This window comes from Amborella trichopoda, chromosome 2 (assembly GCF_054954075.1).
Source record: "Amborella trichopoda isolate Santa Cruz 75 chromosome 2, AtrichopodaSantaCruz75HAP2 v2.0, whole genome shotgun sequence".
Classification (NCBI taxonomy): domain Eukaryota; kingdom Viridiplantae; phylum Streptophyta; class Magnoliopsida; order Amborellales; family Amborellaceae; genus Amborella; species Amborella trichopoda.
Window position 1 is genome coordinate 3,260,897 of NC_142337.1, and position 20,950 is coordinate 3,281,846.

A 20,950-nucleotide genomic window follows, 5' to 3' on the forward strand; every position below is an offset into this window, starting at 1 on the left:
TTTCTACAAATCCAAATCACTTGAAATTTTAGACGTGCATTATTCTCATCAAAACGCACCTAATAAAAATATTTAAAAAAACATTTGCAAAAAATAATGATCAAAATACCCCCCAAAATTTTTCAAGGGTATTTTCATCCATTTATTTCATGTAAAATGTTTTTTTTATATTTTTTTAAAATTCACCTATTTTTGAAGAACACACATCTATAATTTCGAGTGATTTAAATTTGTAGAAAAAAAAATTAAAATTCAAACACATCAGACACCCATGATCGTCAGATCGACCCAAATTCAATCTGTATGGAAAGCATTTACTATAGCAGTACGCACCTAAACGCAAAAACAACTTTCCCCAATATATCTATATATACACACACAACGCCACATTCCTTTTAACAAACCTCTCCCGGCCATCTAGTATCCGTCTCTCTCTCCTCTCTCTCTACACACGCACATGAGCACGTATAACACACAAATGCACCAATTCATAAGAAACAACAAAACCACATCTGGCATCAGCCAGAAACGTACTTTCACATTTTCTCAGAACTCAATAGTTAAGTTTCTTTTGCAATTCCATGCAGTTATCAAAATGCTCCTTGAGTAGAGAGATTTTTTCAGTCTCCTCTTCTAGGGCATGCAGCACACTCTTCACATACTCACATTCAACCCCATACAGGTGCAATGCACAAGCGGTCTTAGACACCAAGAGCTCCATGCCATCTGCAAGGCAAAATAAATGAGTTAGCTCCATGTCACCTGCAACCAAGCCGAAGCACTATTTTTTCAGTTTGCTTTCTTCAAGCCATCGATGAATCAGAACTGTTTGAACCGCAAATATACGTATCAAAAACTTCAAGGAAGTTGGTATAGCATGGAGGAAATGAAGGCATTCAACTAAACTTAGATGATGTTTGGGCAGTGGTCCTCCCACTGATACAAGAAGTCAGCAAGGCAAAAAAAATGATAAATGTGGGCACAGCTCATTGTTACTTTACTTGTTAGAAGCCACCTTCAACGCTTAGGTAAAACTGCACTAAGCTCCAGGTCACAAATGCCAACGCTTCCATAAAATTAGTTATTCAATACAACATGGCAATGAGGTACATAACGAGAGAGAGAGAGAGAGATCCACCACCAAAAGCCATGCAACTCTCACCTCAAAGCAGATAGGGGAAAACGATGTATTCAAAATTCATGCATGCAAAAAGCAGATGTAGGTCACACCAATAAGACCCTCCAGTAATATTTGATTACGCATTTTCAGTAGTTCACAAGGGTAGTCTCAGAGATCCACTATCAGAAGGAAAGAAATCCTCTTCAATGTTTTTTTTTTTCTTTTTGAGGGCATCAACTTTGCAACTTGCAAAATGGTTTTCCAAAAATCACTGGCACAACTTGGAACCACCCAATTCAAATTGGGACTGGCAGCCACCCAGTCTGAGTCCAAGTCCAAGTCCATCCCTGAATCGGGACTCAGACCTATGGCTATAGAAACAACATAAAAAGAGTTTCTGATAAAACTAATGTTTTTAGGACAATTTGAAGTTCCTAAACCTTGTTTAAACATTCTAACCTCCTAGAATTTCTTTACATAATCTAACTCTGGTGGATGAGCATTTCAAGCTATGGGCTTGAGTTTTTAAACACTCATTTAAACTGCCTCTAATGTTTCCCATTTTAAAGGTTGCAAAAGGATGTGTCCTGACAAATCTTCCTTACAAACGTACTTCCAACGCAACAGTCGAAAAGGCCTCCTGACACCCTCAAAATCCCTCTGCCTCTAAATGATGTGATTCTACTTTAGTATCTATGTGCACTAAGTCATCCACCTGCTACGGGAAACTATACTATAATGAGAGGCACTATGGAAAAACCACAACCCATTGGGTCATCAGAATCCACAGAAGTAGTCGACAGTTATGGAGGAGAGCAGGATCCACCACAACAAGACATGACCCAAATGAGGAGTCCCACTCTCTCCATCACCGCCCATCACTTCAATGGAATGTGATGACCCACTGAGTAATGGTTTTTTCATAGTCTATGGGATCATCGTACATAGTGGATACTCAAATAATGAATACCCGGACACACTTTCTGTTAAATATTAGACAATATAAAATTTTTGAAACTCTCAAAATTTTTTTAAAGCACAAGAGTTATCTATGTGGAAAGGTTATACAACACTCACTATATGAAATAGCAATTAAGACATTCTCTCCATACACGGGAATATCATAATTACTAAATCTTTATCATCCATTCGAAATTTAAAATTGCTATATTCTATATACGAACATATGGTAAAATATGTAGCTTTTACAAAATTTTGTAGCTGTCTTTTTAAAACAGGAAGCCCAAACCTAAAAAGACATGGAAGTTTTTTCTTTTTTTTATAGTGATAAAGAAGAGATATTTGAGGTTTCAATTTATAGCTTGGATTATCTGATGGATGTGCATATGAAAAAGCAATATATAGCTCTGCTAATGGAGGAATACCTCCTAGGAATAGGAAACATAGGGCTGAAGAGAGAACCAAAAAGATATATTATGGAGGATTATACAAGAAAGATATTTCTTGGCTCTCTCTTCAGCCCTATGTCACCTATCCCTAGGAGGTATTCCTCCATTAGACGGTTTTTTAGGAAAACTCCATCTATTCTAGTGTAACTTGGTAGTAAAATGGTCCACTTCTGGGAGCATACGACACCATCTAAATCTTGATTATTATTTTTATAGACAAGATAGAGCTGAAATTTTGGTCATGTGTACTTCTCACTCTCAACTCCAGATAACAATATCATTATGAAAAGCAAAATGACAGAAATTGAAGGGTATTTGGTTATTTTATTTTTTCAGAATTAACTTTTTTTTAGTTTTTCAGTTACAGCCAAATATGCAGCACACACTCAACATTTCGTCCCAATCTTATTTGCAAACAAAAAGTAAAATTCATTGACTAACACACACTCCCAACCATCAAATGGAGATCAAAAGGTTGGGAGTTACAATGTTTTTACTGTATAAGTTTGATCTAGAGCTATTGGTAAATTTTGTGAGTGTGTACACTGTTTTTACTATACAAGTTCGATCTAGAGCTATTGGTAAGTTTTCTAAGTGTGTGCTCCCAACCATCAAATGGAGATCAAAAGGTTGGGAGTTACAATGTTCTTACTGTATAAGTTTGATCTAGAGCTATTGGTAAATTTTGTGAGTGTGTACGCTGTTTTTACTATACAAGTTCGATCTAGAGCTATTGGTAAGTTTTCTAAGTGTGTGCTTATACCACACTAATTTGAACTTAGATAGTTTGTGTATTTTTGAAAGGGTATTTTTGTCTTTTCAAAATCCCTCCAAAACTCAATTTCAATTTTAAAAGATTCTTTTGACTTTTTCAAGGATGATTGGTCTTTACAGTAATTAAAAATTATAAATATGCCATTCCCAAAATTATCAAACAAGCAACTGTTAATTCAATTTTTATATTTATAAGGGCATTTCTTTTAATGTCAAAAATTTCGGAGTGGGAAGGTCCAAGTTCATCGTTAGTATGGTGTGTTCTAAAATATTCTATTATGTGTGTGTGTGTGTGTGTGTGTGTGTGTGTGTGTGTGTGAACACTTAAGAACACTAATGAGTGAATTTCTAAAATATTTTGCTCATGGCACATCACCATCCAAAGTCCATCAGATGGTCATGATTGTCTGATAGTGTTTAAATTTTAATTTTTTTTTTTACAAATTTGATTAGCTTCAAATTTTGTAAAAGAAATTATTCATATAATAAAATGACCAAATTACCCTTATGAATATTTATGGGGCACTCCAGTTATTTTTGGGTGAGATGGTTAGATCCACACGCCCCAAATTTTAGATAAATTCAATTTGGAGAAAAAATATTACAATTCAAACATTATTGGATAATTATGATTGTTTGATGGATATATATATATATATATATATATATATATATGGGACTGGATTCTGTACGCCCACTCGGTGACCACTACGGTAAACGCTAATAGCACAGATTTTGTACGCCCACTCGTGTTTGAATTTTAATTTTTTTTCTACAAATCCAAATCACTTGAAATTTTAGGCAAGTGCTCTTCTCATCAAGGCGCAAGTAATAAAAATATAAAAAATAATAATTTGGGAAAAATGACCAAAATACCCCTGAAATTTTTCTGGGGTATTTTGGTCAATTTATTTCATGTAAAATACTTTTTTGATATTTTTCGTAGATTTGCCTATTTTTGAAGAACACAGGTTTAAAATTTCAAGTGATTTAGATTTGTAATAAAAAAATTAAAATTAAAATTCAAATACTATCTGACATTTCTGATCGTCAAATCGGCCCAGATTCAATTTGGACCGTGTGCGTTTACTGTAGCAGTACACTCATGGGCATACAGAATCTTTTTCCTATAGATATATATATATATATATATATATATATATATATATATATATATAGAGAGAGAGAGAGAGAGAGAGAGTAGAAACTTTAAAGAATTTTTAAATTCATTGATGTAACTTTCTATGATAGTGACATACATATTCCATAATAGTTCAAGTCTTCTATCCTTGATCTCAAATATATAATTTTCTTCAATATTTCATGCTAAACATTCCAATAAATCATGAGAAATGCACTATTTATGATTTTATACATTTGCAACTATTCCAACTCATTATCATGTGTTATTCTTATGGGTATTTTGAAATTAAATCAACCTATATGAATAAAATGTTAAATAGTTCTCTCATTAGTGTTTTGATAAATTTCCCAATAAATTATAACCTCATTGTACCAACCAGATTTTGTATATATTATATTAAATTATAGATGATAAATTTTCTACTATGAAACTATGGTCAATCTTCTGGTTTTTTTATAAACTATTAGAGATTAGTACTGAGCTAGAAATGGCAACTATGAAAACCGTTACCATTAGAGTTCTTAATGCAGCAAGAAAGCTAGAGATTTATATCATTCATATCAAAAGAGAAGAAAAAATAAAGTACCAGCTTGTTCATCCAAGACATACGCCTTGCTGCTGAAGTGACGGTTAGACCACCATCTACAACGAAGCCTCCAAGCTTTTCTTGATTCATGTCCCGCAAATGCTTGTGGAATTGGATTTGAAGATAAAGAAAGAGATGCATGTTCACAGTATTCACTACCATGTTGAATTATCGATAGTTGATCCACATCAGGTTGAGAGAGAAGTGTACCTTGAAGACTCAGGAAACATGAGGCCAGCTGCCCCCAAATATAGGATGTTCCATATGCAGCATCCAAATGCAACACTATCATCTCCAAGAGCTGTTGTACTTCATACTTCCCTAGGGAAGGGGGGAGAAGGGGCAGAGAGAGAGAGAGAGAGAGATTGATTGATTTATTTAGGAATGGTTGCAAAAAATAAAATATTCAAAATAATTTACGCATGAGTTGCCATGGCATAAGAGTAAGACTGTCCCAAGAGGTAGACTAGTTAAAGATATTTTGAGAGTATAAAAAGCATATCTGCCAAGTTCCAGATAAGATAAGAAAAGATAACCAAAACAGATGTTGTGCACGACATAAGACCATGATAAATAAACATATCAAAGGCCCAAGAGCTAAAGGAAAGCTCTAGCATCTGCCATGGTCGAGTTGCTGATCCCTATAGGAACCCCAGAAGACCATAAAAATCTGCATTGAGAAGAATGCCAAATCATACACACATGTACCCACTGGTCATGGGAGAGGGCTTGGTGAGAGGCTGAGAGCAACGCCATCTGTTTGCTGAGCCCGTTGGTTACAATGATTAGTCCTTGAACCCTTAAAATGTCATATCCCTTTGAAGCTCTATTTCCCAACCGATTAGCTTCATAAAACACTTAATAATTCATGTTTGACCCCCACTATATTTGAATAAATAAAGAATTGCCCCGCTAGTACTTTGTAGACAGAAGAAAGTTAAATGACTTTGTCTTTTTGTACAAACTTCTGCCTTCTGAATAAGATATCCAGTTGCATCAAACACATCTAATCAGAGATTGTGAATTTTAGATGTATAAGCAGAGTATCTTGCATTAAGGACACCTGAAGCAATAACTACGAAAACATACTACAGCAATGATCGGTACTAAGTGCCCTCATAAACACTTGGCTGTTTTTGGTATTCCGCTAACAAAAAGAACTGCTAATCATGCTGACCGCATTCCGGAAGTATAGCTTTTCACTTGGATGTCCTTTGGGGATGATCCAAAGCTCAAATTAAAAATCTCTTCTAAATATACGCCTTTACCCCATGTTTTTCCTAATTTGGGCATCTCAGACTCCAAATCATGGTAAAAAAACTGTTAAGATAGTTACTGACAAACTTTAAGATTAATTAGGTTTAGGTTTATTTAAATAGGAAGTTTAGAGTTCTTTTTTATTTTTAACAATGATGTTTGGACCGGACCGGACTGGCTGGTTTGAACAGGGAAACCGGTGGGCATCCCGGTCGATTCAATCCCCTGAACCAGAATGTTCATTGAACTAGCGCTGCACGGGTGGATGCATTTTCGCTTTTTCTAAGTTTGTGCATTTTTTGTTCTCTTATTTTTATATGAAAAAATTGATTTCTCATCTATTTTATATGTTGTTTAATTACTAAATTCCTCTAAGGGAAGTAGTGAACCATGGAATTTGTTCCCTAGTTTAGAGTTTGTGTTTTTTTGTATTTTCAGCTTTGTTTACCATGTCTACTGATATTTATAAGACTAATGAAAGAAGGAATCAATTTTCTGGGTTTTTCTATATATTTTTCTATTTTTCAGGTTCTTCCTATTTTTTATTTTATTTTATTTTATGGCCAGACTAACAAGTGAACTGGTCCTGTTCAACCAGTCTGACTGAGCCGGTGCCCTCACGGGTTTGACCTCTCTAGTCTTAATGACAGTGACTTTTAGTAACATGTTCTTTCCAAAAAGTACAAGATAGTTTTCCATTTTATTAGAAGAGTCTAGAGGATAGTCGTAAAGGTCTAGTTTCCTAAACTAGAGCAGACTTAAAATTGCCAAATTTTAAAGAAGTTGGAGTTTATAGAATTTAGAAAAGTTATGACGAATAACTTGAGTCCCAAGCTAAGACAAACAAGGGAGTCTAAATACCTATGTAAGACTGTGGTCAACACATGTTTGAGTACAAATTTGGATTTTCAATTGATGTGAGTGATCACCTTTAGAGGAGAGATTAGTTAACTCTTTTTGTAAAGAGATTCTACAATCCTAGCCTAGGATCAGGAGTCTCCCCCAAGGTTAGAGCCTTTAAACTTCTTTATTCCTTTCCAACCCATTACTTACCCTTGCTGGACTTGCAATTTTCCAGAAACTTCAACCCATTAACACCTTCTAAACCTAACCCTACTTGTTTTCCAAATCATATCTAACCCTTCATTCACCTTACATTCGATCATACCTAAGTAAGATCTTAATTTCCCTAATCCTATTCAAACTAGGAGACCTTGATACCCCCATAACTTTGCTGTGCCCCATTTTCAAGTCCACCTCACGTATCACACTCCTATAGGCGCCAAGCCCCCTTAGTCCCACCAAACTATCATTAAGGGTGAATGCTAAAGCTATTAAGTATATATATCCACCTAGAAGGTGGTCAGACAAGCGCAATTAGAATTAAGAACACAAAAAGGCAATCATATAGAGAACTGGGATAAAAATGTTCCCTAATAGATGTGAAGCATTTAAATTTAACATCCCAAACTCAGTTCCCAGATAGCAGCCAAACCTTCAGTATACATATCAATAAGGTATAGTACTGATTCTTCTGATGTCGGATCCCTTTGTAATACATCCTCATGGCATCTACGTATTAAAGCTGAATTTTCTCTGCAGAAGCACTCCAGAAGACGTACCCTTAATCTGCAAATGACATGCATATAAATACATCCATCAGCAAGGTAAAGCAATTTTTCATTCATTTCCAGTGACTTCAGTCCATACCCTTAGTGTGCGTGGCAGCACAGAAAACTACCAAACTAAAACAGAAAATTGTTCTCTTAAAAACAGAGGGCATACACAAAATAATTTGCCAGAAAAGAGAAATGAAAGGATCAAAGTTCCCTCTTAAAAACAGAGGGCATACACAAAATAATTTGCCAGAAAAGAAAATTAAGGCTCAAAGTTCCCTTCCAGTAACAACCACGAGCAGACATCTGAGGTTCCTTCCACATGAATAAAAAAATTGCTGGTGCACAACTAGGCAGTTTATAATTGCACAAGGCACGATGTAGAAATGCATGAAAGTCATAAAAGGCAACAGACAGGGTAGTTCATTAACATCAAAAATAGAATTGAGACCCAGCGCTACTGCTAGAGTGCAAGAGCCATAGAATTCACTAATCACTTTCAGTCAGATCCTAACCAACATAAATCATAAAGTTGTCACTGCATCAATATGACAAATAAAAATGTTTCACGTCCCACTATAAACAACAAACTACTAGCAGGACTATAATTTTAGCCCAAGGTTTTCACTAGACGTTCTAAAATAATTAATTAAAAATAATGTTAGCCCGGCATTTTCTTGGGTCAATATCTATCCACACAAGGTTTGAACAAGTAAACCTGCAATAAGTTTTAATACAACTGCACCAATTTAGGAAGTAATCTTATAAAACTGCACGTTGTAAACCCATCAAATCAAGGAGATGCTGCAACCAAGACAACTCCAAAGAGGGAGAAACGACCATGCACAAGCAAACAGGAACCCTTTCGGGAACAATACTGATTGTTAAGGAAAGAATCATCAATGTCTTGTGAGGCAGAGCATTGTGTATGGCAAGACGCTAAGAGCCCAGTAAATTAGTGAGAAATGGTTTAGCTATTCAGGGATTAACAAGAAGGTTACAGCTTGGCATCTCTTAATACCAATGTTCCTCTTTGCAGTTGCGAAGTTGTATCTAAACTTTAAATAAAAAGTGAAATATTTTATCTGAGTTCCAAATATTAAAAAATAATGATTACTATGTAAGAGTGAAGTTCTGACATTCAAAATAATCTAAATGACTGAAATTGCATAAATTTGTGTTCCAAATTTCAATAGTGAAAATGATATGGGGAAGTTCATGTATATACAACACATGTGGTGTAGTTCCCTGTTTGTTCTTATGCAACTAGAAAAATACCAATGATAGGCTTTCAAGACAAGAACATATTCTTGGGAACATAAATGGATTTAACAATTTTACAAGCCCCAAAATAGTTTTGTCTATTTAACTCTTTTGAATACTAGTTTATTTGTAATTGAGGATCAGAAGAGTCCTTAAATTTCCTCAAAAAGATTGAATGCAAAAAAATTAAGAAAAACCCCTGCATGATTTCATATCAATAAAATAAGTAGGTATCCCAATTCCAAAATCATCTAAATCAACATATTCACCTGCAAAGCTTGGCTAAGAAAGGCTATTCTATAGTGAATCACCATATTCTAGCAAATTGGCCATAGAGGACCTAACTCAAGAAAGTGATGATTTGAAAGATACATTTTGCATGGGTCCTAATTGAATAGAACAGTTTAGGCAATAACTCACAAATTTTAAGTCATTGATTTGAATTTATTAAAAAAACCATTGATTATAATTTAGATTGTTAAATCCAGATTATCTTGTCAAACCAAATATGGCATTCTTCTTTTGATTCTAAAATTTTTGTAATGCATCTCATTGTACAAGTAATAATAAGAAAAGATTCCAATTTAGATTGTTATATCCAGATTATCTTGTCAAACAAATATGGCATTCTTCTTTTGATTCTAAAATTTTGTAATGCATCTCATTGTACAAGCTATAATAAGAAAAGATTACCATAGAGCAGATGGTAGGATCTCAACCTGCTAAAGCTTATGATACTTAGAAGTAACACTAATGAAAACATAGAAATATTTTTCTGTATAATGAAAACAGAAATTATGTCACCGGTACAAAGTTAGCTCCAAAGACCTATTTGGTAATATGAAATCTGAATTATGACAAAACTCCTTCAGCACCATTAAGGCCTCCTGCGCTTGATTCCCGAGCAGCAATAGCTGAATATAAAACAGCAGCAATGAACAGTCAACAATTAGTATTGATATACACCCAATCATTGTTCGAAAAATTGGCCAGTCCAACTAGGAACCAGCTGATAAAACCGAAACCGGCCACTAGCTGAGCCGATTTTGGCCAGTTAAGGTAGTCCGGCCGGTTATTTTAAAAAACAAATCAACAAAAATACATATAAAATCCCAAAAATAAGGGATTTGTTTGTAATGTGTTTTTTAATGTTTTTCTATCATTTTGGAAAAGATTGGAATGTTTTTGGTGCATAAATACTTATTTTTACATTTTTCCTTCTTTTTAGATTATTTCTAAAATACTCCTGGGCAAAAATTGATTTTTAAAATCCATTTTTTTCACTACTTTTCAACTTCATTTGGATGTGTTTTATTTAATTATGCATTAAATATATTTTTCACATTTTCTGGCTCATTTTGTATGTTTTTATTTTTTTAACACTTTTTGGCCTGCCCGAGACCTGCCAGGTTAGGCCGAGTGAACCGGCCAGTTTCCGGGTCCGGTTCAATTTGTCGAACACTGATCCCAATAAATAATCCTGTGAGGAGAGCAGGAACATTCATCAATAATTAATCAAATGGAAGATACATAAAGCCCTCAAACAAATATGTATGATTTTATTAGTTTCCACCAAAGAGAAATTATGAGAAGGCACTCATTTCAAATAATAGTTCTTATTATGAAATGTTAAAACAGTCATCCCTGAGATGTGATTTGGCCTTCCAAAACTAAGCTAGCTTGTTTTAAACTTTTCTTTTAATTAATTTAGCATCTTACCAAAAAAAAAAATTTTTGAGGAAAGAACGGATGTTTTATAAGCATAGAGAAAAATAATAAAGCCATCACGACACCCATAAAGAGTCCAATCCAGGAGCTACTTTACCATAGCAAAACCAACGGTTTCAATAAATCCTCTGTAACAATAGACCCCCTAGTATAACTCTCAGACCAGATCTGGACATATTGGGTAACCACAAATGCTAGTTCATAGGTTGAGATTTGTTGACTTTGTATATTATTTAACTGTAAAGAAACTATCTCACCTTGTCTTGGCAAAAACTCGAGTTTTTGACATTCTGAGTAGTAGCCAAGAAAAGCTTGTGAATATCCCCTCAATAGTTCACTTGAGTACAAAATGGAAACACAGAGACAGAGAATCTTTGCAAAGACACTCAAAATAACTAGTACTAATACGCACCCAAAGTATACCACTAATGGAAGCATCTGATTTAACTGAAAATTACAACGATACACTTACAACAATACACTGATAAAACCAATATTCTATAGGTTGTAGAGCAAAAGGACATAAAGTATACCTGTATCAAAGGAAGTAAGGCAGCCAATACCGGGGGCTTTGAGTATAGAGCGATTCGTAAGTGTTTCACAGCTTCATTATGATCATCATTTGTCAACACAATGGGATACTCTCCACTTTCCAATGATGTTTGAAACTGTAAAGGCAACAAACTTGGTCCCAAACCTGACCAAAAAACAAAATTTGATGTTAATAGTCCTAATGTCTAAGTTCAAGACTATATACCAAGGTTAAATAGAATAGTCTACTAGATCACAGCTCATCACAAAGGTCCCCAACTCAAATATCCTCCATAGCAGAAAGAGAAATAGGGGAAAAAAGGATAAGTGAACAGATCTACTCAAATCAAGCTACGATGGCAAGATTTTTTTCTTCTGGTGTGGTGAGACTGAAAGAAGAAATTGAACCTGATTTTTCATGCTCGAGTCAAAATGCTCCAATACGACAGGACTATGGCACTTTAACCCACTATGGCAAGCATGTCCACAACTCATATTACAGATTATATACATTGATTTCGCAAGACTAACCACAAAATGCTCACTAGAGGAGACTAGGACACAAGTAAGAATAGTCAGGTCCCCTGACCATACAACCTAAAGATTACATATAAATATATATACAACACAATCCAAAATATTAGACATGGGGGACAAGAGACTACAGCCAACTAAAGTAGCCTGGTACACATTGTTGGCACCACGTCAGTGACAGAAATATATGCATATTTAGAGGTTTTGAATATAGAAAAGCAAAATAAGTGCAGTACAGCTTGGCCAAGAACATGAGCTAGAAAAAGGCCAGCATTTAGTTACAGCTGCAAGTGAGGTGGCAATCTACAAAAAATCAGTAAAGAGAATACCTAAAATAACAAATGCCACGAGAGAACAACAGAGAGAGAGATAGAGAGAGAGAGAAACACACATACACGCACACGTGCACACACAAACAGAGAGACAGAATGTCAGCTTTAAAAGTACAGTTATTACAAGTCTTGTGCAGAAGTGATCTCTGCAGTTCCTGGAATGAATCTTGTAATGAAGTGGCCAAACTAGTACAAAGTGAATCCTTTGCTTAAATAGTCATGTATTGCAAAAGAACTTCAAAGTTGTCGAGTAAATACAGTCGTTTGATCATCTAATTGCATATAGCTAGATAGCATTCATTTTTTAATTTTTCTTCAGTAAATCTAGATGAATGCATGTCATGGCCCTTAATTTCTTGTATTTATGCCTGCATTTTATAAATTGGTTCATACACTGACGGTTAAACCACAGCATAAACAGCCAGGGGTCCACATTATTATCATCCTATGTAGAATGCACTGTAAAAATCAGTTTCTAGGATGGGCAATAGTCAGTAGCAGGGCAGCGAGATACTTTTCAAGCTTTGAAATCTCTAAGGTTCATAATTTTATTCTTATAGTTATATAATAGAAATCGAGTCCTATTTGAATATACAATAGAAGTTAATCTCATACAAGCAAAATCCATAAATTATACCCTTAACTGCAGCATGTAAAAAGAAATTTGTTTCCAAAAATGCCTCATGTGTTTGTATGGATTGGAGAAATTGTAAGCATATTCCCAGCATCCTCACAAAAGCATGTGCCAATAAAAGCAGAAGTTGAAATACATATATCAGATGAAGATTGACAAACTAGTTCGAGTCCACAGAATAACATAAAAAAAATCTACAAGCTAGTAACAGTTATAAATTCAAGCAATCAACTACATTTTCAAGGTACTAAAAGTGATTGTTTTTCACATCTAGAAAGTAATAGGAACTGCATAATAAGCAACTATTCACAATCATTTAACATAGGATACAGTGCACTACCACATTGTACATGAGTTGAAACATTTTACTCTTCTAGTAGGAAACAGATCCAGAGTACGTGGAAGGAAAACTCACGAAACAATCATTTTACATATGATACAGTGCACTACGACATTGTACATGAGTTGAAACATTTTACTCTTCTAGTAAAAAACAGATCCAAAGCACAAGGAAAACTCACGAAACAAGTCGTAAATAGAAATTCCTTCCGAAATTTCATCCTCAGCAGTGGAATAAACCTCTGTAACACCAATTTCCTCTTGCCCCGCAGAGTCATAATTTTGTAACATAAGAATCGGAGCAATTTCTAGTTTGGGAAATTCACCACCAGAGGAGTCATGTGGTACTTTGTCCATACAAATAGAGCTATCAGAATCAAACACACAATCAACTCCCCCTCCTGAAATATTCGCCAAAGCATGATGATTTGAAGTGTTGACTGTTGGAGAATTCCGAGAGTTGACTGTTGCAGACTGTTCATTAGAGGCACTGCTGAGGTCAGGCTCTAAACAAAGTAATGGCATGTCAGCATCAGAAGCCCTAAAGTGCAACTCTTCCGGAATACCAGAATACCAACGGTGATATAAAATCAACCCATGGATCATGTTTACGAGAGGATCGCGTCTAGATTCAGATTTCAGTACAAGTCTGAGAGAAAAAAAAAGTCTTAATGAACAGTAATCACAAATGAAATTTTCTTAAATATCTCCCTTAAGGAAATGAAACTTAGAAACAAAATAATCAAATTCCTATATATAGAATATATGAGACTGCATATACATTACAAAAAGGTAATAATTCTTTTTCATTATAAATATCATTTAGCATTAAGACATACAAGTAGGTACCCAGAATAGCTGGGTCAAATTGTTCATGCCATTCCAACCAGATCTCCACAAAGAACAAGAAAGGATAGTCTTAGCCTAATCAAGCCAAATAACATGATGAACAACCTCTTATGCGAGTCTGCACACACACACACACACAGAGAGGAAGGGAGAGGTAGAGAGAGAGACGCAGAGAGGGGAGGTCTGGAATAAGGGAGGCAGCCACTTTTCTTTTCTTTTCCTTTTTTTTTTTTGGTGAGGGGGAAGGGGGGGGGAGAAGAGTGGGAAGCCACTTGATGTATTGGAGGGAGGGAGGAGCCACATAATGTATTTGGTTAGAACCTCCACCAGAAAATCAAAGCAACTATTTATATTGGCGAGAATAATGGAATATTAAACTGAAATCACATAACTGGGATCCAAATTTGCCATCAATTCAAAGTCTTATATTCATCTCTATCTAAACTAATAATCCCCACAACTGCTTATGACATAAAGCATATTGTCCCAATGAAAGAAATCTATCATATTCGCTACAGTAAAGTGATAAAGGCAAGAATATCCATCTCTATCCTACATATGACTATTGTTTCACTACAAACGGTACAGAAAATAAAAAATCATTGATTTCAAAAGGTAACCATCAAACAGATATAAAATCCACAGGGTGCACATTCTTCCTTGCAATTTACATGTCAAAATCACCAGTACAATATATTGCAGTTTCTTAGAAACATAAGAAAATACCAAGCCTAATTTTAAATCCTTCATTATAATTCAGACTGAGATTTGTAGATTTCTCAAGCGTCAAAATCCAAAAGGCGAGCACAATATTGGTTGGAGAAGGCGAAGTACAATAGGCATAGGCAAATGAATTGGAGTATCAATGAATGCAAAGGTAGCAACGCTCCTAGGAGCCTTAGGACATTTACAGTGTCATTCTCTGGCCACTGACAATAGCACAGATATTGTGAATGTGATAAGGGCATCCCCTGGTCTGTAGACATATATATCTATACGAATGATTTAGAGGAATTCTGGAGAATACGTGCTTTCTGGATAGCTTATTCCAACAAATACGGAGGCCACAATGAGCATGTTGGATGTGGTTGACGGAGAAGGATACAGTCCCCCAATTTGAACTTCACACTGAATCTCTACTACTAAATCTTTCATAAACCAGCAACTGAAGTTAACTGTCCAAATAATGTATGTTCAGCCCATTTTCAGAGAGACTCGAGCAATAAAATAGGCCAATCAGGAACAATCCATTATTTATTCATACTAAGGAACCTATGTGAGGACAATCAACAAAAACCCAATCACACATGTTGCTTTTAATAAACTACAGAACTTTAAATTAATGGCACGATTTGTATAGAGCCAAGGCCATAAACAATCAAATTTTAGCCCATCTTCAAATAGTGTCGAGAAATGTGGTTTCAATACCGGATATCTTTGACTAGCCTTAAAATATATTTTCATCTTTAATTATAAAATTTAAAGCTTCAAAAATAGTGTAGATCGAGCAAATCTATGAAAACTTGAATAACTTAAAAATTGACAGTCCAAAAATTCGCTACTAGATGCACTATTTCCAAAACTTGAAATCCATTTTTTTCTCAAGTCCATGCATCGTGATGTCAAGATGATCAATTTGAGGATATTTGGGTATCAAAACAACCTCTTCTAGTGAAATTTTTTAGGTAGGCTCTAATTTGATTGTTTAGAGCCTAGGCTCTATATAATGGTACTAATATAGAAAAAATATGAGAAAAGAAGAAGTTTCTACAAAGCGTCCCAAGATCATGAAAGCTCTGTGCAGCAGAAAACAAAGTAGTAAAGAATCAACCAATTTTCAGTAACCTGATTTAAAAAGAGTGCAAAATGATATGTTGATAAATAAGAGCAAGATACGTACATGTTTGAAATATTGTATGCCTCCTGGATGTTCCCTTGAGCGAAGAAGTGTAAGGCATACTCCAAACGAATCAGATAAGAATTCTGCCCACATATTGATATCCATTGGAGTAATATACAAGATAACAAAATTAAAATAGAACTCTATACCTTGTATCCAGTGTGATTTGCATAATGAACTAAGTGATGTGTACAATATTTAGTTCAAATTGGCTTGATTGCATGAGCACAGGGCCCTTGCCTGCAACTATTACAGTCTAAAATACAAATGGGTATTTGATTCACATAAAATCAAAGCCAACCCCAAGTAGTTGGGACTCGGATGATGATGATAAAATCATTGTTGAACATGTGATCTTTAGAGCAGAAAAACTTAAAAAAGCATATGTGATGTCCCATGGCAGGAGAAGAAACCCCTGAATTTTTAGAAGTACAAGAAAAAGTCATGTGTTGCTCCATAACATGCCAAATTGGTAATTGCTGCATCAATTTGTTGGTAAAAACAATAATATGAAATAAACACAGGGTGGAAAGCAGGTCCCAATCCATCCACCACATAATATTCCTGTTGTATCAAAAGAATCATGATCACATGTAGCAGGGTGGTCTTTCCTTAAATAAAGGCCTGAAATGGCTATTGCTTCGCTATAAAAAATACGCTACATTTTTTCCCTGGCTAAACAGACTGTTTTTCCTAATTCCAAATAACTATGTAGATCGATAATGGTCCAAATATAAATAATAAAGCCAATGAATCAAATGGAAATGAAGGCGGCATCATAAATGAGCAGCCTATGAACTCTTTTCATAGGTAAATTGAAAAGTAGATAAACTTTTGCTTCTGACAAGAAAAATGCATTAAAGATGGATTACTTAAGTTAAATCAAGAAAAATGAATGAAAGCTCAGCTGAGAACTACCAGAAGCCAGCTGAAAAACAATGGCGAGTAAAAAACACAGATCCAATAACTACAAGCGGGTGAAAGAGATTGCAGAGGGCACATGAACAATATAATAGGGGGAAGGACAGAGAAAATTTTCTTGCATGTGAGGGGAGAAAAAAGATTGTGATAGGAAGGTTAACATGCTTGAAGGACAAAGAGTAACCACCAAGACTGCCACACAAGTCAGAATTAATAGAAGACTCGACTTATGCGCCTTGAACAATATATCTTATCAAGTTTATACCACCTTTATATGAATGTTTTAATATAATTTCCTCATAAACTATCATCCAATTAAGTACCACTTTAACTACCAAGAGGAGCTGATTACAATGCCCATAAGGTAAAGACAGAAAAAATATTTTCAGAAAAACATAATCCATAAAATTTGAGGATTAGGGATTAGGTTTCCAATGAAGTTAAGTTTCAGTGAAGATAAAGTTTTCATAAAAGAAAGAGCTTCCCTACCCAATAAAACTTCATATTGTACATTTCCATTAACTTAACATCTAAGAAATATTTACTCCAGTGTGTATAAAAATAAAAATATTATTAAAGGGAAAGTTTTCTTCTCCAACATGATATCCTAATAAATATTTCCACTTAAGTTGCCAATGAAAGCATTCATTGTAAGAAGAGATAGAGATATTACAGAAAGAGATAGAGATTCAATTGGATTAGGAAGTGGGTTACCCTAAACCAATGTTCACATAAGTCAGATGCAGCAGCCTAGGCAGCTGGGTGGCTGCCTAGAAACATAAGTGGCCCTATAGTTGGAAAAAAAAGGGGGGCGGGGGCTACTATTAGAATAGTGTGAATAGATGATGGAGAAGTGCTATTAAAATTTTCACGGACAAAAATTCAAAAAATTGGGTAATTTTTTGAATATTTTATAGTGAGTCGTATATTATATCTTCCTTCTCAAGGTGCAAAGCTAGGGAGAAAAAAAAAAAAGGAGATAGAGGAAAGGGTTTCTATGATGTTAATGGCAGTTATGCTAGACCATACTGTTTCTCTCTCTTAATCCTTTTTTTTTGCAACACCATGCTGTTGTTTGTAGGAATTGGGCTTGGGCTTAGGCTTGGGCTTGGGCTTGGGCTTGGGCTTGGGCTTGAGTGGTTAGCAGTTGACGTTAAGCAATGCTACATCTCAAGTTCAATTCCTACCACTGAACTACCCACAGAAAACCCTACTCTTGTTTGAGGAAGGGAGAACAAAAGAGGGGAGAGGCAGGAAGGAGAGGAAAGGGTTTCTTCACCGTTAATGACAGTTTGGGTTTTTATTCTTGAGATTTTTCCCTCTGCCTTCTACTTTTTTATCTTCTTCTTTTTCTTACATTTTCTTTTACTTTCTTTTAAGTTGGTAACATACTTTTTTAAGGACTTTAACATTTTTTTTAAGGGGACTTATGTCTTTATTTTTACCCAAGCTATCGCCTAGGCACATGGCTGCCTAGGGCACCTGTCTAGGCCCCTTCAATTCGGTGGCCTGCCTAAGATTGCTTAGGCGGCTTGAGTGGTCATCGTTTTGAACACTGCCCAAAACTCCCACTTTGTAGGGTCCCTCATAGTAAGTGTTAAGATTTTGTAGCCTTTAAAGGCCATGAGAGCATGTAAATATAAATTCTAGTGGATTATACACTTCAAAGGGAGTGTGTGCGTTAGCTGACTAACCTAGGGTTGAGTGGTCTATGGCACTGGTCTCTTACTCATGGGCATATGGCACTACCAAAAAGGGTTTTCAGATGGTCATTCCTTTTGGAGCGAAGAGATATCTAGGGATGGTTTGTAGGCTAGGAATGCTTTGCGGTCTCATGTGTGTAGATTTAGGCATGTGAGAGCGAGGGAAAAATTGATGCAAACGGAATCAGGGAAATTAAATCCGGTCTTCTTTTGATCTTAAAAAGTAAAAATTTCAACAATAATGGAGGAATAATGTGGCTAACATTGGAAGAAGAAACTCTATTTCTTCATTCATAAAAAAAATCTCTACAAGATATCCAAGTTCCTCTCTAAGGGGAAAGTTCCACCTTAAATACAAGCCAAAAAGAAATAATAAGAAAACCAAAATTTAGACTCTCTCTCTCTCCCCCACATTAATCTCTCTCTATCTTTGACCACATCTTCCCCTCAAATCTTAATTCCCATAAAAATAGGAACCTTTTTTTACCTTATCAACTCCTCCACATCTCACCCATAACTTCACGTACAAACCGAATAAAATAACAACTAATTAAATCCTAAGTAAATACCCCTTTCCAAACTTTCCTATTCTCTCACATAGATCCTCTTTTATACAAAATTTCTATACCCCTTACGTGATCAACCCTCTCCCATCATTCTCTTTCTATTTATCTAACAATCCTACCTAGAATAGGATCATGGAATCATACAAACTAGGAAATCTATCAAGCCCATCCTAAATAAAATGAAAAACCATTTTTAACCCCTCTATGAATATCTCTAAAATTCAGTCCCAACAATAAATAAAAATAAGAAAAGAAAAAAATAAATATCTTAGATGCGATTTGCATCATACTCCCGGTGGTTGGAAAAAAACTCGTTTCGAGTTTTTGTTGTGGCATCATCGACTTCACTTAGCCGATGGTGAAGTCCAACATCCCCACGCAAATGTTCTTTGTAAGGCATGAGATTGAACACTCTAAATAATAAATAAATTATCCATCTAAATAAATTATCCATCCACCCAGCCAATTCCAGGACAAGCATCCAAACACATTCAAATATGGGTGCACGGAATATGCTCTTCGACTAATTGTATCCTCCAATTGATTAAAGAAACATCTTTTTTCCAACCGGCTTTCTTCTTTTTAGGTTTCTTCTTTATCTTGAACTCTTGCGATAACAATGCCTTGAGTTGTATGTTATCAATTTGCTACGAAGGTTGCAACTCTTGTTGTAGATCTGGCATGACCCTTGTTATTTCATTGTATCTCATTCTTAGGATCTACATGAGCTTTGTTATTTCATTGTATCTCATTCCCACAAGGCAAACATTACAATCAAGACATGCAGCTTTCAAGGTAGTCAACATGGTTTTGCTAAAAGCCTATGTAGCCAACTATCACATAAATCGTCTCAGAAAGCTTGTTAAAAGGTAAGTTCCCTTGTGTAATTTCTAGAGGAGATTTCCCTGCAATTATAGCATAAAATCACATGACCATCTTTTGTTTTAGCAATTATTAAGCCATTGTGGAGAATAATAACAAAGAAAAACTGTGTGAGTTTCTGTACTCCCCCCTTGAAAGTTATCACCAACATCCTCCTTGCATTCTACAACAATACAACTGGCATGTGTACAAATACTTTGTTGATCAACATCAAGGGCTTCAAGCACACATCCAATAAACCCTACCCATTCACATCGCAAACCAAAAAGTAGATGCTTAAAACTCATACGATTGTGCCTACGCTGACAAGCTTCCCCAAGGAAAAAATTTAACACGTCAAGATAAATTTTCAAAACATGCGTGGCACATGGAAATGTTATCTCTACAGTAGAAAGATCATTGTCTCTTGCAATAATTTCCTCAATCTCTACATAAGCACCTTTCATGTTATTTCTCATGGACATCAAGACTTTGATTGCAAAACCAGTCCCTTCACTTGTAGGGCCATATAAGATTTGTTCAGTTCCAACAAAGCTGACAAAGAGATGACTCATATCTTCTTGTGCATGCATAATAACTTCTTTCATGAATGCCATCAGATGGACTTCGTACTTGACTAGGAGGCTTTTCGTGGTAATTAACATCAAATCTAATTCTAGTGCATTGACCAAACATCCACATACTCCCAGCACAAACTATCATCCCTACATCTCTTGAACATGCCAAATCAGCAACATTAATAAGTGAATGCCACACAAAATGATATTGTTGAAACCATACTTCAAAGATTTCACACCAATTATGAAATGGTTCCAATAAACGACTAAACCATCCAAATTTATCATAACCATTCCACACATCA

At 35.3% G+C, this 20,950-nt stretch overlaps 1 protein-coding gene across 1 annotated transcript in view; it reads right to left on the reverse strand.

Annotated features, from left to right (window-relative positions):
* Positions 1 to 350: 350 nt before the first annotated feature.
* The window catches only part of LOC18435924 (TAF RNA polymerase I subunit A), a 30,030-nt gene continuing 9,430 nt past the window's right edge, over positions 351 to 20,950 (reverse strand). The window contains exons 4-11 of the mRNA XM_011625731.3: positions 16,017 to 16,099; positions 13,450 to 13,916; positions 11,431 to 11,594; positions 9,998 to 10,083; positions 7,786 to 7,919; positions 5,244 to 5,354; positions 5,034 to 5,135; positions 351 to 726 (exon numbers count right to left, since the gene is read on the reverse strand). Coding sequence (XP_011624033.1) covers positions 554 to 726; positions 5,034 to 5,135; positions 5,244 to 5,354; positions 7,786 to 7,919; positions 9,998 to 10,083; positions 11,431 to 11,594; positions 13,450 to 13,916; positions 16,017 to 16,099 — 1,320 coding nt within the window. The 3' untranslated portion in view covers positions 351 to 553. The remainder of the gene's footprint in view (positions 727 to 5,033; positions 5,136 to 5,243; positions 5,355 to 7,785; positions 7,920 to 9,997; positions 10,084 to 11,430; positions 11,595 to 13,449; positions 13,917 to 16,016; positions 16,100 to 20,950) is intronic.